At 37.0% G+C, this 16488-nt stretch overlaps 1 protein-coding gene across 3 annotated transcripts in view; it reads left to right on the forward strand.

Moving 5' to 3' along the window:
* Positions 1-12615, forward strand: part of SH3RF3 (SH3 domain containing ring finger 3) — a 606895-nt gene extending 594280 nt beyond the window's left edge. For all 3 annotated transcript variants that reach the window (XM_073614818.1, XM_073614819.1, XM_073614820.1), the window contains one exon: positions 322-12615. In XM_073614818.1, the coding sequence (XP_073470919.1) occupies positions 322-490 (169 nt within the window). In that variant the 3' untranslated portion in view covers positions 491-12615. The remainder of the gene's footprint in view (positions 1-321) is intronic.
* The last annotated feature ends 3873 nt before the right edge of the window (positions 12616-16488 follow it).

The following is a 16488-nucleotide window of genomic DNA, read 5'->3' on the forward strand; positions in this document are numbered from 1 at the left end:
CAGAATCCTCACACTAACCCCCAAATTTCAGGTTACTCTTTTCTTCTTCCATACTGTAAAAGGAAAATCAGATTAGTGCAGTGGGGCAATATAATACAAGCACCAGTTAAAGATTCAAAATGGAGTCCAGGTAATGCAAAGACATGATACACCCCTAAATATTCAGAACACAGTCCAGGTAATGCACAGATATGAAAGGGCATGCTACATCTTATAAAAATACATAAAGACTAGATTGTGTATTACAGTATACCTGTTTTATTGAAATGTCCAAGTATGCATCTATATGGTTTATGCACAAATGATTGCTGTGTGTTTCAGATATCGAGTGGTTGTGCCATACCCACCTCAAAGTGAAGCAGAAATTGAGCTGAAAGAAGGAGACATTGTTTTTGTTCACAAGAAACGAGAAGATGGCTGGTATAAAGGCACATTACAGAGAAATGGAAGGACAGGGCTTTTTCCTGGAAGCTTTGTAGAAAGTTTCTGAAGCCTTCAATGATTTTTTTTATATTGAAAAGCATATGAGTAATGTAATGTGGAAAATAAATAGTGGATTATGATGTCCATGGCACAAAAGAATAAGCACAAGACATCAAAACATAAGGAACCCCGATAAATATGAGTTGTCATTTTGACTTCCAAAGATACCATTGGACCCCTCTATCTTAAAATGTAAAAGAAGATCTTGAATTTGATGTCCTTCATTGAGAAATCGTTGATTTGAACATTCAGTGATATGTTGGAGTAGTGCCTTCCACTTGGAACCACAATTTGAGAAGATGTACATTTTAATCTTGTTTGATCATTGTGATGTATAGAATATAAATGAAATTACTTTAAAGTGAATCTTTTATTATATGCTAACTTATTTGTATACACTGCAGTGTTCTTATTACTTGCCTATGCAAGAGAATTAAGCAACGTAGAAGGGCCAGCAGGCATCAAACATTAATCAATCAACTGAAGTAGTGGAAACATGAATTGACCAACAACTGGTTTTATCCACAATTACTCTATAGTAGGAATATATGCACAATGAAGGGCACAAGTTTGTAGCGATCAAAAAAGATATTTTACCAATCTATTAAATACTGGTCTTTCTTTTATCACTATAGTGATGGTTTGATTATGATTGTTAAAATGTATGTTTACATGTTGCTTTAAAATGTTCATTTTTGAACATTTATGGCTACTTTGAAATTATTGTGTTACATTTTAAACTTTTTTCTCAGTTATCAATTATTTTGCTGAGAAATGTTTACACGTATATAGAAATGGCCACTTTTTACCCACAGTGCAACAGAAAAGACACACAACACACAAAGACATTTGTGAAAAAGCACAACAGTGGGGTTAAAGAACAATTGTACTTTTAGTGTAGTTTTCCCTTGGGTAAATCCCCAGCTCACTCAGTGCAGTCTACTTAGTCAAACCTTTCTCTTCATGTGTGGCCCTGTTTGTTACTTTAGAGTCATGAAAAAAAAAACATCTTGGCTGGATCCTCTTCACACTGCGCGCCACAGCCTTTTTTTTTCTTTGGATTAACCATACTCATGGTGGCCTCCAGCATTTATACAAAAAGGACCTGGCAGAGATGTTTTCCTTTCAAAGGCTGTGTGGCATCGGCAGAACCACACCATGAAGATCATGCGTGAGTGCAGTGCTGTCTAAGGGGTACTTAAAGGACAACTGTACTAAAAGCAAAAACAAACTTTTAAACATTAGTGTCTATTGGAAGTTTGTGATCTTTATTCAAATCTTCCATATTTCAGATTCATATATTTATCTATATATTATTTGTTTACGAAGATGGTTATCTGGAATAAGTTCTGTTATATATACCCGAAATAAAACGTGTACTAGTAAAAAGAACACTGCACGTACCTATGTGGAAAACATTTGTGTACAGATTGTAAAGTTGTGTCGGAGTATTGTCCTTGTCATGAGCTAGTATGGATTCTGAAGTGGTATTACAAAAATTGGATACCAGGCTATAGGTCTACATTCACTCAATGCCAGTATATAATAATGACCAGCAAAAAAAAAAACAAAAAACATAGGCTTCTTGGGACATGTTAGTGCAATAATTTTGAAAACACAAATCATTAGCAACTAATAAAATTAACATGAAGCAGTGAGGTTTATTAAAGACGGCCTTACAATGGAAGATGTTACAGTTAAAATGGCAAGCGGTAAAGGATCTGTTTCTGTATTGCTGGATTGCACTCCTGAGATCCTTATTTCCCTTATTCAACCAACATTCAGATGTGTTGCAATCACGGCATGACAGTAATCATTCCCTTTTCTGTGAATAAAAGTAACAATTGCTGAATGACCTCATATTCCACCATAGTGAATATTCTTTTGTGCAATAATAACCACTCGCAAGTTCTCATTAAACCTTATGTGCCCAGCTCTCACAAATGATGCCAGAATTGATCTAAATACTTGGAAATATCTTGCCTTGTACAACAAGTCTAAAAACTGAACATATAGGTCTTTGATTACACTTTGTATCTTCAATGTTGAGCCAAAAAGCAATGTAACCTTAGCAGCATCAAAGTAATGTATAAGGCAAGTTGCACTGAAATGTGACTTCCCAAAATTAAAGAAATATTGTAATGTGCTCCCTATGCCATGTTCCCTAGGATTATTAGAAGAAAGGTCCAGAAAGCATGACATCACTGTTCGGTATAGAAATACATCACAAGGGTTGATTTACCGAAGGCAAATATGCTGTTCAGGGAATTTTCATTTTGCAGGGTACTTAGCTCAGTAAATGTGGGGAAAATTTACTTTGCAAAGAATACCCAATCATTTAGCCCCCTCCTCCCATTGACATTTTTACAAAATCGGTTTTGTGTAGACCCCATCTCAACGCCCTACTTCTACGGTAGGTATTTGTGAAACTAAGTAATATTAGATTTATCGATCAATTTATAACCAGCAAAATTTACTACGGGGAGAAGAAAAAGTGATTACAAAAATTGATTAATCAAATTCACTAGTCCTCAGGTTTGTTAGAAAGCAAGAGAACTAACGTAAAACCTACTTGTTAATTTATAAAGTACATATATTTACAGTATATTGTTTTTTTCTATATGCTCTGCAGCTTCCCTGAGTACGCCTGGTCTTCTGGTTAGTTGGTGTAAAGTTTATCAAGGACTAGCATTATCTAATTGCCCTAATGTAGTCTAGAGGAAGTCTCTTTCCAAAATTACTTACCTATGGTTGCAACTGAGACTTCTGCTGTTATTATGATTTTGGAAGCAAGTTTTATCTTTTATACAGTATATTTTTGCTAGCCAGTAAAACTGAGAGTTTGGAAATGTTTGTTTGTTTTGTGTGGCAAAGGTGGCACATCATTTTTAAATCACCAAATCCATTTAGATGGCTTAGAATAACAGTGGCTTAAAAAAACTTTGAACCCCATAATTTGGACACGTGGTTAACTTGCACAAAATGAGGGGTATTTTACTACTTTAAAAGGGACTCTTTATCTTGTTATGTTTTATTCTTTTAAGGCTAGAGTGTCGTTATTTAGTGAACGCCATGAAAATTGCACACTCAGTGATTTCTCAGTTGTATTTGTTTCAAGTTGTTTATTTTTGCAGAGATTCTGTGTCATAGTAAACATTGTGAGGAAATGTCAGTTCTCTAGTGTCCCTTTGAAGTTAACTGTTTACCTACAATGCATGGAAATAATGAAATAATGTTTTTAGACCATGGATGTGATACTTGTGGGTTGGAGGATTGAACTTACAATGCAAACATAATTAGACAGAAGCCCCATATCATGCTGTTTGCACACAGTAACATTGTTCTAATTGTAGTACCATCAATATGGAAAACACTTTGAGAAATGCATAAGCTTTTCAGCATAAAATTGACCGTTGCAAATTCATTCTGGCAATATAAAAAATGACTATGTTATTAAATTATAAACTATGCTGTGACTATTGCAAATGCATATTCATTTATTTCTTTGTAGCAAATGACATTGTAAAGTTCTTGACATAGTCCCATTTTGTCTAGCATAATGTCGAGGGGCATGTAGTAACTGTTGTCCTGCCTGAAATATGAAAGTGCCTTGTCATATGACCTTGACTTACAGCACATAAACAGACTTGAATAAATAACACACCTTTGTTTCCACAACCAAAAGTTGCTGTAGTGGAACTACACACAGCTCATCTGAAATATTGTACTACATTTTATTAATGTGCCATACTTATCGTACTTAGGAGCACCTTTCTATCACACAAACCTCCCCCTTTTGTTGCAGTTGCTGCAGAAAGCTTTCTAGCCAAGACATTCATAAGACATTTGTGAACTGGAAGGTACGAACATCAGTCTTTTACCCTTACTAAAGCAGCCCATACATGATTCATTTTCTTTTCCCATTCAACCAGCGGACTGAACAGGAATAAAATGAGCCAATTTCCCCATCCACATGGAATCCTCCCACTATGTTACTGTATTCTGCTTGTGGGGAGCCTTTCCTACTGGCAAAATACAATAATCAGTGTTGCCCGGCTACAGCCAGTTGCAATGATTGTTCCGGAAAAATCCCAGCAGGCTGGTTGTACACAAGTCGATCAATAGATCGACTTGTGTACAAGCAGCTAGCCCATACATGGATCGTAAATTGGTCAGTACCTGCTGAACCGGCTATATTTTGATCCATGTATGGCCAGCTTAAGGCAAAAGAAAGGGTAAATTGTGCTTCCTCCCAAATGAGGACGGTAATGCTAAGTTGAGCATCAGCCTACATAATATACTATATAATATATTAAAAGTACATTTCACAAAGCCTGAAACATTGGATCATATGCTAACAAAACTTTATTGTTGGTTTAGCAATGAAGACAGTGAAGCTAGATATCACTTAAATAAAATATGTTTAAATACGTTAAAATACACCGAAGTAAAAAAATGCACAAGTAAAAAAAAAAGTTATCACAAGTTATGGTAATAGTACATACCAGGTGTCTATGTAAAAAGAAAGGCATTTTGAACACCTATAGGTGTTCACTGGAATAAAGTCGCAAAAGGTGCACATTAGAATAAAGTCCCTTAAAATATTTTGCTACATGCTCCTCATTTCAATCTAAATATACTTAGTTACTCCAGATAGAGATGCATGAAGGTATAACTGCCACAGGTTGCACACTGCCAGGTAGTCTGCTGCAGCCACTTTTAACCTGGGATGCGCCAGCAATGGGGTTTAATGGACCGACTCCTATGTGTCTTCCACAATAGCACTATGGGTTTATTTACGAAAGGAAAATCCACTTTGCACTGCAAGTGCACTTGGAAGTAAAGTCGCTGTAGATCTGAGGGGGACATGCAAGGAAAATAAAAAACAACATTTTAGCTTGCACATGATTGGATAATAAAATCAGCAGAGCTTCTACTCATTTCAGATCTACCCCTTAGATTTAGAGTGACTGCAATTCCAAGTGCACTTGCAGTGCAAAGTTGATTTGCCTTTCGTAAATGACCCCCAATATACAATATGGAATGAAGTGCATAAGCATGTTGTTGAGAGCTCTGTTAAGTATTGCTATAAAACGCACCTCTGTATCAATCGATTCACCACAGGGTTAAGTATTGTACATTGAGTGCTGGGGAATTCATGCATGTAAGTAGGTGGTCCGGTCACAGTCTATAGTCTGAATGTATGGCTCTGCAACCATACAACCATTTTAAAGCGAGATGAATGGTCGTAAATGGTCGGTGCTATATATTGCAAGTACCAATAATAAATAAAGCCCATGGAGATATAAAAAGCCAGTATGCCATTTACCAAATTTCACTTGCACAGACTGTGTATTTTATATAGTAATATATTTTAAAATAAAGAAACCATATACAGTATCAGTAATAGTTCCTCTATCCCACTGGTCATATTACAAATTAAAACATTGGACAGGTTTAAGAAGTTTTATATCTTATACATGTTTGTGAATGTTTTGAACAACACCTATATTTGGAGTTATTATTAACAGTCATAAATATATCCTTTAAATATGTGTTGGCTGGTCACATTCTTTGCACCAGAGTTGCGATATCTACAACTTCTATGTAATGTGGATTGCTAATCACTTTGACAAACTAAATATACTGGCACTAGTAGTTCCCCAGAAGCTCGTATCTGCTGGTGTAGTTGGGTACTATTTATTGTATGTGGTCTACAACTCCCATTGTCTTGGAACAGACTCATTTATAGTGTTCACTAATACCATTCATTGGCAGAATTTTCTACTGATTTAATGAATGAGAGTTATTTAAAGTTGTCACGATACATACTTCCATAAATGAGAAAACTGCCAGCATGTCAGAAGTGGTAAGTGTGTAATTAGCGTTGATTGCTATACCTGAAAAAATCAAATATACAATAGACTCTGATTTTAATCCAAGGGATAGAACAAAGCAACCGATAATCTATAGACTCTGCTGTGCGGTAAAACTTGAGGTGCATAAACTGTAATCAAACCATAAGCACATCAGCAGCTTGCATACCATAGAAACAGAATATATAATTTTACAGACGCATGGATTTTTTTTTAACTTTAACTCTAACTCTTTAGTTATGAAAAGCTTTAGTGGTGTATAACTTTCTTAAAAAAGGCATGTGCTGCCCAATACAACCAATCTTGTTCTTTAATCTTTGTGGTTCATAAAATAAGGAATCTGGTTGCTAGGGAAATGACAGACAGTTCTTTTAGACACATTCAGTAATAGGTTCTCTGGGATAGTTCTGGTTTGAAACCAATGCAAGGCATCATATAATCATAGTATGTTCTAAAAAGTGACAACATAAATCCTTGACAATTTTTATAAGCCACCCACGCTTGCTAAGCTCATGATAAATTACAAAACACTTCTTGATCATTATTTTCTGTATTGTAGATACAATTTCCTTTAATAAATCCAGAGTATGGAAAATCAGCATTTGCTTTTTTTTTTTTTTTCGTCCAGAACTAATTTGTAGGAAAATGTTATAAAGAGATTTGTTGTAAAATACAGTGTTGTTTTTTTGTAACATTGGCACTGAATGAAAACACAGTTGTAGGCAACTGTTACTTCCTATGCAGTAATTTGTCATTAACCTGGGTATATACTAACCTCAGTGGTTGTGTAAAGGATCAGTTGCATTGATTGGAAACCTAAGGCCATTATGTATGTACTGTAGATCTCCAGGGACTAATCCCATGATGATAACAGTTGGAAAAACATGACAGGATTCCAAATGCTGAATGTTTTTTTTGTTGTCTTTTAACCTTGTACTCACTAACTGTGGTGGATGAGATTAAATCCCCTCAGAAGTGGATAGAATGTATCCAATCTAACTGTAGGATTTAGTTATCTCACCATACCTACAAGTGATCATTACAGTGAAGATAGCTGTTAACGTACATTGACAGCATTGTGAGCACTGCATAGCCAAAGCTTACTTACAAAAGAAGGTACTTCCAGAGGGGCAGTTCACACTATGCACAATACAAAATTCCGTAGCATTCAACCATGTAAGTCAAATAAGGGGGTACAATTAGAACCTATTTTTTATATTTTAATAAAAACAGTGTTATATGCATGTGCAAACACAGGTGGAAGCCACATACCCTGCAAGTCACCTCTGAAAGAGTCATCCTGTTAATCTACTGAGCAATATATAAATCCAGAGTATGTGTCCCTCTACTATAAGGAGGATAAGGTAACCTCCAGAAAACCTTTATTTATTGTTATACAGGTTCCTGTGCTGGTGCCTGGTAGATCGGTAGGCTGTCAGTTTACTGAGTCCTGAGCATCTGTGGCTTCTATTTTTATTTCCTAGGGCATATTTGACTAGCAGGGGCAAATGTTGTGTCATTTTGTACAGTGCAACCACAACTAGGTCAGCCTGATATATTGGCTGAAATTTTAGACTGTGCCTACCCTTTTCACCCAACACAAGAGCAACACACACACAGCACAGATACTTATTAAGACTGGAACCCTAATTAAGGTAGCAGCTTTGCCCCTCCCACCCTATCACTTCCATTAACATTGAATAATGATTGCAGTATAAGCAGAGAAGCCTACAACACCAACTGCCTACAGGTTCAAGAGATTTGAGAGAAATTTATTCTCATTCTATAATAAAAACCCTAACATGAGATATGGTGTAGCCCCATAGCTCATAAAAAACATCCCATATTACATGTAAAAACATGAGTTACCACCTAAAAACATACACATAATAAGGAAAACACACTCCCCTTCCCTTTGTTGTGCAGTTACAGGCAGGTTGCACAGCGTTGACCAATTGTGCTATCATCCTGGTTCATAAAGAGTTTAAAGAAAAAAGTCCACCATCCAAAGTGAAAAAAAAAATAAGCTGAAGTGTATGTTCAAACTCTCTGAAGTGCAGATCACCTCACTTTAGGCAACCGCACCACCGTGTTCCTTCACCACATGCTTTATAAGCACACTTGCTGAAGAAACTTGACCCTCTTACTCAAGGAAGTCAATAAGAGGTGGTGCAGCACAGCTGTCCTCCTATTCCGGTCTCAGCTAGTTATTCTCCCAGGCTCCAAGTTGCCCATGAAAATAAAGCCAAGAAATCTACATATTGTAAAACCATATTCAGTAGAGGTGCTCACAAAACAATAAGATTCAGTGCCAGTAACAATGACGTCATCACGCACTCTGGAGTTCAGAAGTGGCCTGTTGTAACTCTGAGACTGGATCTTTTATTGTTAATGGCACTGAAACTTTTATTTTTGTAAGTACTGTTACTATTTTAATAAAAATTGGATATATGGTTTTACACTATGTGGATTCCTTGGCTTTATTTTCAAGGGCAACATTGAGCATGTGAGAATAACTAGTTGAGACCAAAATAGGAGGATGGCTGTTCTGCATCACAAAAGATGCTTTATACACAAGCTTTTACTGACTTTTCTGAGTAAGAGGGTCAAGTTATGTTTATGAAGCCTGTGGTGAAGGAACACGGTGGTGTGGTGGGATAATCTGCACTTTAGAGAGAGTAAGATATAATTCAGTTTATTTATTTGTATTCACTTTGGATGGTGGACATTTTTTACTTTTAAGTCTTTATGAACTGTGATTTGATTTTGCACTTGGCGACTTACATTTGGATGATTTTTAAGCACAGCACTTGTACTCTTTGTTTTACCAATGTAAATCTATTGGTGTATATGTGTTAAAATGGAACCCTGGGTAAACTGCATTTTAATTTTGTAATTTTGGCAAGTACATCATGTTAAATATGCCTTGTCTGGAGGTCTGCCTTAATCGTGTTGTTAATAGGTTGTAATTGACCTTCATACATCAGGCTCATGTGATATTTATTTAAGCCTAACAAAAAATGTGAACCCGTGTTGACATTTTGTAATTCTTAAGATCTTGAGCTGTTAGGTGTGAAGGTCCCTAGCACTTACTAGTAAAAAAAATGAAGTAAAAACACAAATGAGCAAAGGGGAGCAAAATAATTAATTATGGACTAATGCAAAACTTGTAATTAATTGGGGCAGAAAATACTGACTGTCAAAAGCTGTGCTTCAGTATTCATTTTGTTCATTAGTCTTCCCTCTGATATCAGAACCCCACACTGGACAGTTTATGAATCAAGCTGTTTATACATTTAGTGTGTAAAAGCTCTTAACATTGGTCTGGAAATAAAAAATGACTGCCTTTCTAGTATTTAATTAATTGTCTTCCTGACAGTTTTAAAAGTGACAGCTGAAATTGGGGTCATTTGCTAATTACATGCATTTCATTACTTTAAAGGTTTTGGATAACTGTTTTAGTTCCTGTCTATAACATTTTGTGGTTAAACACATAACTGGATAAAACTGCAGCCAGTTAAAGCTCATGTTCTTTCCTAGGTTGATACAGTTCTTTATAATGGTTTACTATCTCACACATTTTTATTTTAATGTGCAAGTTTCAAGGTTAGTAATAAAACATTTTCAGGGTACACACATCTATAAATGCTACTTGTAGGCATATATAATTAGTTCAGCCTTACATTTTATTACATGCATGGTGAACCACAGAGATTTTTCATCATTCTGGATAAAAAAAAAAAAGTTGGTGGTAAAAGCTTGGTGGAGAATGGGCACATGAATACCGTATATGTCATGTGCAGTACGATAGCAGACATGTAATGCCGTGTACACATGGGCGGACTTTTCGACCAGACTGGTCCGACAGAACGAATCGGTCGGACAATCCAACCATGTGTGGGCTTCATCGGACCTTCAGTGGACTTTTTCTGTGGAAAATCAGACAGACTTTAGATTTGGAACATGTTTCAAATCTTTCCGCCGGAACTCCGCCAGACCCAGTTCCTATCAAGAAATCTGCTCGTCTGTATGCTAGTCAGACGGACGAAAACCGACGCTAGGGCAGCTATTGGCTACTGGCTATGAACTTCCTTATTTTAGTTCGGTCGTACGTCATTACGTACAAATCCATCGGACTTTGGTGTGATCATGTGTAGGCAAGTCCGCTCATTAGAAAGTCCATCGAAAGTCCATCGTAACTCCGTTGAAAGAACGTCAGAAAGACCGTCGGACCTTTGATGCCGAAAAGTCCGCCCGTGTGTACACGGCATAACTGTTTTTCCAGTAAAAAAAACTCTATGAATTTCTTTAAATAATGCCTAATCTATATATATATAAATATACATCATTCACAGTTCAACTGTAACTTTTTATATAATGCACCTTTTGCAGTCAAATTTTGTGTTTTTCACCCAGGTTTAAAGCTGCACTCCAAGTAAAGCACTAAGGCACAGTTTAAATAAAGATCTTTGTGCTGTTTTAGCTGCAAAAAGATTTCAAATCCTGTTCCTGACAACTTTCTCAAACAGCCGATTCCTTGTGCTGCAGAACACAGCCTTAACTTGCTGGCAATAAAGTGAAGGAGCGTTCTGAGTCCAGCAATGCAGGGGACACTGGGAAGTTGATGGACACCAGGAAGTTGGAAGACTAATTCAGGTAATTGCATTGGCTAAATTTAAAATATTTTAACTGATCTTTTTTTGGCTTTAAACATTTCTACATATACCGGAAATACTGATACAGTAGCCAATGTAATTTCTGTTAGGTGCAATACAAGCCAGCTAACAAGCATCATTACAGTACATGATAATAAAATAAAATAAAAATCCCATTATGTGGATTTTAGGAAACTTTTAGTTTTTCAGTAAAAGCAAACCAGACAGATATAAAATGTATGAAGCTCTGTATGATTATAGCCTTAAATGTGCTTCAAAATGCAAGCAGTGTAAGAACCTGAATTGGATTTGGTATTAGAATCATACAGAGCTCAGACTGGATAAGCAGCACAAGGAGCACATTAGTTATACTGCAGTGCAAGGAGCGTGTTAAAAAAAAAAGAGAACAGAGTGAAAAAAAGATGAGCTGTTTCTCTTTTCACAGTACAGTGGCAGTGTGGGGTGGGAATAAGTGTTACTAAATTGCAGCAGAGAAAAATTGGTTGTCCTTCCCTACCATATAGAGCTTTATTATAGCAGAGCTGTGTAAAGTTGGCCATTGATGGATTGAAATTCTGTCAGTTCAGCAAGGACCGTCCAAATCTTGATCCATACGAATGCCTTTCCCATTCGAGAGGAATCAGTGGGGTCTGCTAGAAAATTTGCGTTTGATCCTTGCATGTAGCCAGTCGACTGCAGCACTGATCAGTGTATTCTGACAGTGGAAGAGTCCTTGCTGTCAGAATACAATAGTACAGTGGGAAGAATGCTTTCATTCATCTGGATTGTGTGGATGGGGGATTCCCTTTTTTTTTCTAAAAATCCCAGCTTAAATCCCAGAACTGAAAGGACAGTACTACAAATCCTTTGGCAGGTAAAAAGCTCCCTTTCATCTGTGTATTTCGTTTTTTTACCTGGAGTTCAGCTTTAAGCACAAAACCTAGCAAACCAATGTGGATTCTAACATTGTTGTCTTTCCATATGTAAATGTCTGTCTTGAAGGGAAAACTTGATATGGGGGTTCAATAATGAAATCCTTGCCACAGATCCAGTAATAATGCTACCAGCTACGTCATCAGACTCATTTGTAAGACTATGATTTTGTTGTTGCACAACCACAGCCTGATACTCTGAATAATCATATTCATGTCATGCCCTCGTTGCTAAATTCAATTATTTAGAAATACATTTTCTACTCTTATAATCATTGTAGACCATTTGCATCATGGACTATAGCAGCATTTCCAGCTTTCCATGAAATGAAACAATGTAAAACATATTGTGAAGCGTTAAATGTTCAAATTCATTTGTGCCAATAATAAAAGCGGTGACAGTTTTAATATGGTGCATCTTGTAATGATTTCTATTATTTGTGGTACTATGAAGGCTTGTGAAGAATATCCCGGCAGGTTCATTTTTGTACAAAGCAGAATCTGATGTACTGGAAACTGTGTATGATTCTTTGTATTTTGCACAAATCTGAAATGTTTCTACTAAGTATGAATGTTAACAATGTATATGGAAAATACCAGCTCCATCTGGTTATTGGTAAATCATGAGAGTGTGTTTTGTTCTTCAAATAAACAAAGTATTACAATGTTTTTACTTGAAGTATTATCTTGATTTACTGTACTGACTTGGGATAAACAATAAATGGTGTTGAGTAATTCAGGTGAGTACCAATACATTATAACAGATTTGTATATGATTTGATGTTTGATGTTAAAGCGAAGTTCCAGCCTAAATTACAATGGTTGCAATTACAGATGATCGCACCCCCATTCATTTTTTTTGGATCCTTTTTTTTTTTTGTCATTTTCTACCTTTTCTGTAGTCTAAGCCTACACCTCAGTCCAACCTCGCATGGCGAGGTACGCCATATCCGCTTTTCCATTGGCTCCTGGGATAAATGTGTCATCAATCCCAGGAGTCAATGGGCATCCCCCGCTGCTAGCATTGCGTTATTTTGCAAGAGCAAAATCCTGGAAGAGACTCAGGATGGCTGCATGCTGAATCTGGAGTTTCTAGTAAGTAATTAAAGAGGAACTAAGACCAGAAGCAGTACAATAGACAACACATGCCGATGTATAATCTGCAAGCGGTGACTGTCATGGGGGTTATTTAAAAAGAAAAAGAAAACATCCGGAACACCACTATAACTGTGATGGCACAAAAATGGCAAATGTTTGTGATTTATAAGCTCATCTACTATATGATGTAGTCTTGATATCTTTCTGCAGTAATCTCCATTTTAATTGGAGTGTATGAATGTATAATACCTAATGAATAAACCTTTTAATTTTGTAATATATATACTTCAGCTCAATGAAAGTGGAGTGGGCTGGCTGATATACCAAGGCACAGAGTAGTGTGAAACATTCTGTATCACATAAGATGGATTCATTGGATGATGTGATTGTTTTAGATTGATGAAAGGTGAAAGCTGTTTTGTTGCTACAAGTAATTGCACATTGTTCCATCCATATCCTTTAGCAGAAGACTGATGTGGGAAGATTTACTTTGGCTGTGAGTACTTTTAGCTATGGCGTGTAACGTATACTTGTAAATTTTCTGACTATAGACTAATGGGCTATCTGGTTTATACACTGGTCACACCATGCATATATTACCTTAAAGTGGAACTATGCTCACCCATTCTCCTGTGCTGTTAACCTCTGGAGTTCCCTATCTGCCGCTGACACCTTCAGCCTGGTGGTTTCTAGTTATTGATCCCCAGCCATTTCCATTGGCTGGACAAAGATGATGTCACTCCTGCACACGCGTGGAAGTTTCGTCTGTCAACTTTGCCAAAAGTCTTAAGGCCCGTACACATGATTCGAAAATCGTATGAAAAATACCGCTTTCGAATCGATCGTACGATAACTGATCACGACAGTTTGTCCGATATTATCCGATCAGACAAGCATGAACATTTTCCTCATACGATACCAGATCGTACGATTTTCATTTAGTCAGTACAGTTGTCATCTGAAAATACAATACAAATACACCACAACACATGACATCACGTCTGAATTTTTTTTCTGTCGTATGAGCATTTTCGTGAGTTTAGTAACTTATTAAATTTCTACTTGCCACTAGCAAGTGAAAAAAGTTCATACAACCTGTCGTCTGATTTTCGGATCGTGTGTACAGGGCATTACTCTGAGCTGCGCATGAGCATCTCAATGTACAGTGTAAACAAGCAGGTAACTAACTTTAATGCAGAAGAGACATGCATAATCTGCATTAAAAATCCTGCTTGTTTACATTTTTATAGGTAAAGTTCCACTTTTCTTGGATTTTTAAATAAAACTAGTTCACTGGGTCTATTACTCCTAAAAGGACATGTTTACTCTTGATTTTGAAAGCCTCACACAGAGATAACATGGATATGTAGTACTAGGTACAATGCCAATCCTGGGAGCTAGCAGACTATGGAGTATTATGCTTTTTAATGGATTTTGGAAACATGGAAACAGTGAAACACCACCCAGCCAAGCATAGACTGCAATGCTGTGAACTACATGATGTGATCAGAGATCTTGATTTGGGTAAATGTTTTTCTTGGGTTGGGTAGCAGGTGTCAGTTAGAGCTTTTTTTTGGAAGTGCACTTCCCCATCCATGGTTTTCACATTTTAAGTTCCAATACAGAGTAACATCATGCAGCATAACTTAAAGAGGAACTGCAGTCTGCTCACATAATTTGTAGTAAAAACATCTTTGCCATTCTGAAGCTTCCCTCCAACCACTTTGCATATTATTTAATATATACTGTGATTCTGTATTTGCCAAATATGCTGCAGAAATCTCCTTCCACGAAGTCTGGCTGCATCCATTTTAACTGTGGGCAGCTGAAGCTGCTGCCTGTTCACTTCCTGGATTTACACAGACACACACCTCCAGCTCTGCAGCTCTCATTGGCCCTCGTATGACTCACCCTCCTCCCTTCCTGGCAAACTCTCACAAGAGTGAGAGAGAGCTGTGCATGATGTCATAAGCCTAGGCTAATGACCAGACAAGAAACAGGAAGTGGGCTGTATAAGGTATTTACTGGCAGCAAAAAAATGTTTTACTATCCAAAGTTAAAACAACAAGGGCAGAAGATTTAGTAGATGGAAAGTTGAAAATGACTGAAGTTCCACTTTAAGCTTTCAAACCTTTCCAGAATATATTGCGCATTTAAATATACACAGCAAACAGCAATGTTTCCATCCTTTATTTCATTTTAAATTGATAGGAGATTGAGCTGTTTGCCTTTTAAATAGTTAAAACAATGGTGTGAATAGGTTACAAAGCGCAGAGGAAACCAGTGAATATAGCCTTACAGATATATACACAAGCAATCAACCCTAAATGATCTATTTAACATAGTGTAAGCATATAACAATGATATACACAATTATTATTTGGTTTTAAATTAGGGACTTCAATCAGCTCTGTTTGAAGGATGCTTCTGGACAAGATGAAGTTTTTTCTTGATAAGGGCACATACATCAACTGCCTCTTCTTCTTTTTATCTTCATCTTCACATTTCAAACACAGTTTATTGTTGTTATTGGATCACACCTTCTGCATGAGAAATAATAAAAATGCCATATGGGTACAGTGTTGCATGATTGCTCCTGGGCAAGAAGGGGGTGAAGGTACCCAGTTTTGAATTGGTTAAACTCTTTAATTTCTAAATGGTTGCTAAAAATTGTGTTCCATATCTCTGAAAAAAAAAAAAAAATGGCCATGGCAACATATTCTGCTTTTAACCCCTTGACGCTGGCCATACACAAATATGAAGTATCTCGGCGCCTGGTCCTTAGCACTGAAGGGCTGCATATTTGCGTGAATTGCTGCCAGTATATCTGTGCTGAGAGTGATCGCGCTGCATGCTGCCAGTACAGTTACCGTGGACTTACTGAAAGCAAAGAGAGTTCAGGAGTTTTCGGACCACCTGACCACCAACCACGGTGGTCACGTGATCTTAAGCCACGCCCCCGCCTGGCATCATAAACCCCTTAAAGAGCCGGGAGGAGCCGGCGCTAAGAGTTTAAATGTTTGCAGCATAATATAGGAAAAGTCAGCAACTAGAAACTTGATACTCATTTATGAAAGACAAACACACATCTCTAACTAGCATTTCTTAGCAGCTTTGAGGGCCTTTTTTCAGAAAAGGTCAAAATAGCTCCCCATATCGTACATGGGAGACAAAAATTCCCTTTTAACCCTGGCGATCTTTTAGGCGATCAGACGTTGTTCCTGGATAAGCTGTAATGTTCTGTTAATCTGTTAAACAGATTAAGCAATGTGTCCTTGCCAATCTGTTTAAAACAGGTGTAAGAAAATTTCATATCAAGGCCTATTCTCCCCCAAGCCATAAGGAAATGCTCAGATGAAAGTCTACTCTAATTCAGCCGTCATCAGGAAATCATCTGCGTCTTCCTTGTATTCTTGGTTTCTGGTCTGCCTCCTAATGTTTTTA

This window comes from Aquarana catesbeiana, linkage group LG02 (genome assembly GCF_042186555.1).
Source record: "Aquarana catesbeiana isolate 2022-GZ linkage group LG02, ASM4218655v1, whole genome shotgun sequence".
Taxonomy (NCBI): Eukaryota; Metazoa; Chordata; class Amphibia; order Anura; family Ranidae; genus Aquarana; species Aquarana catesbeiana.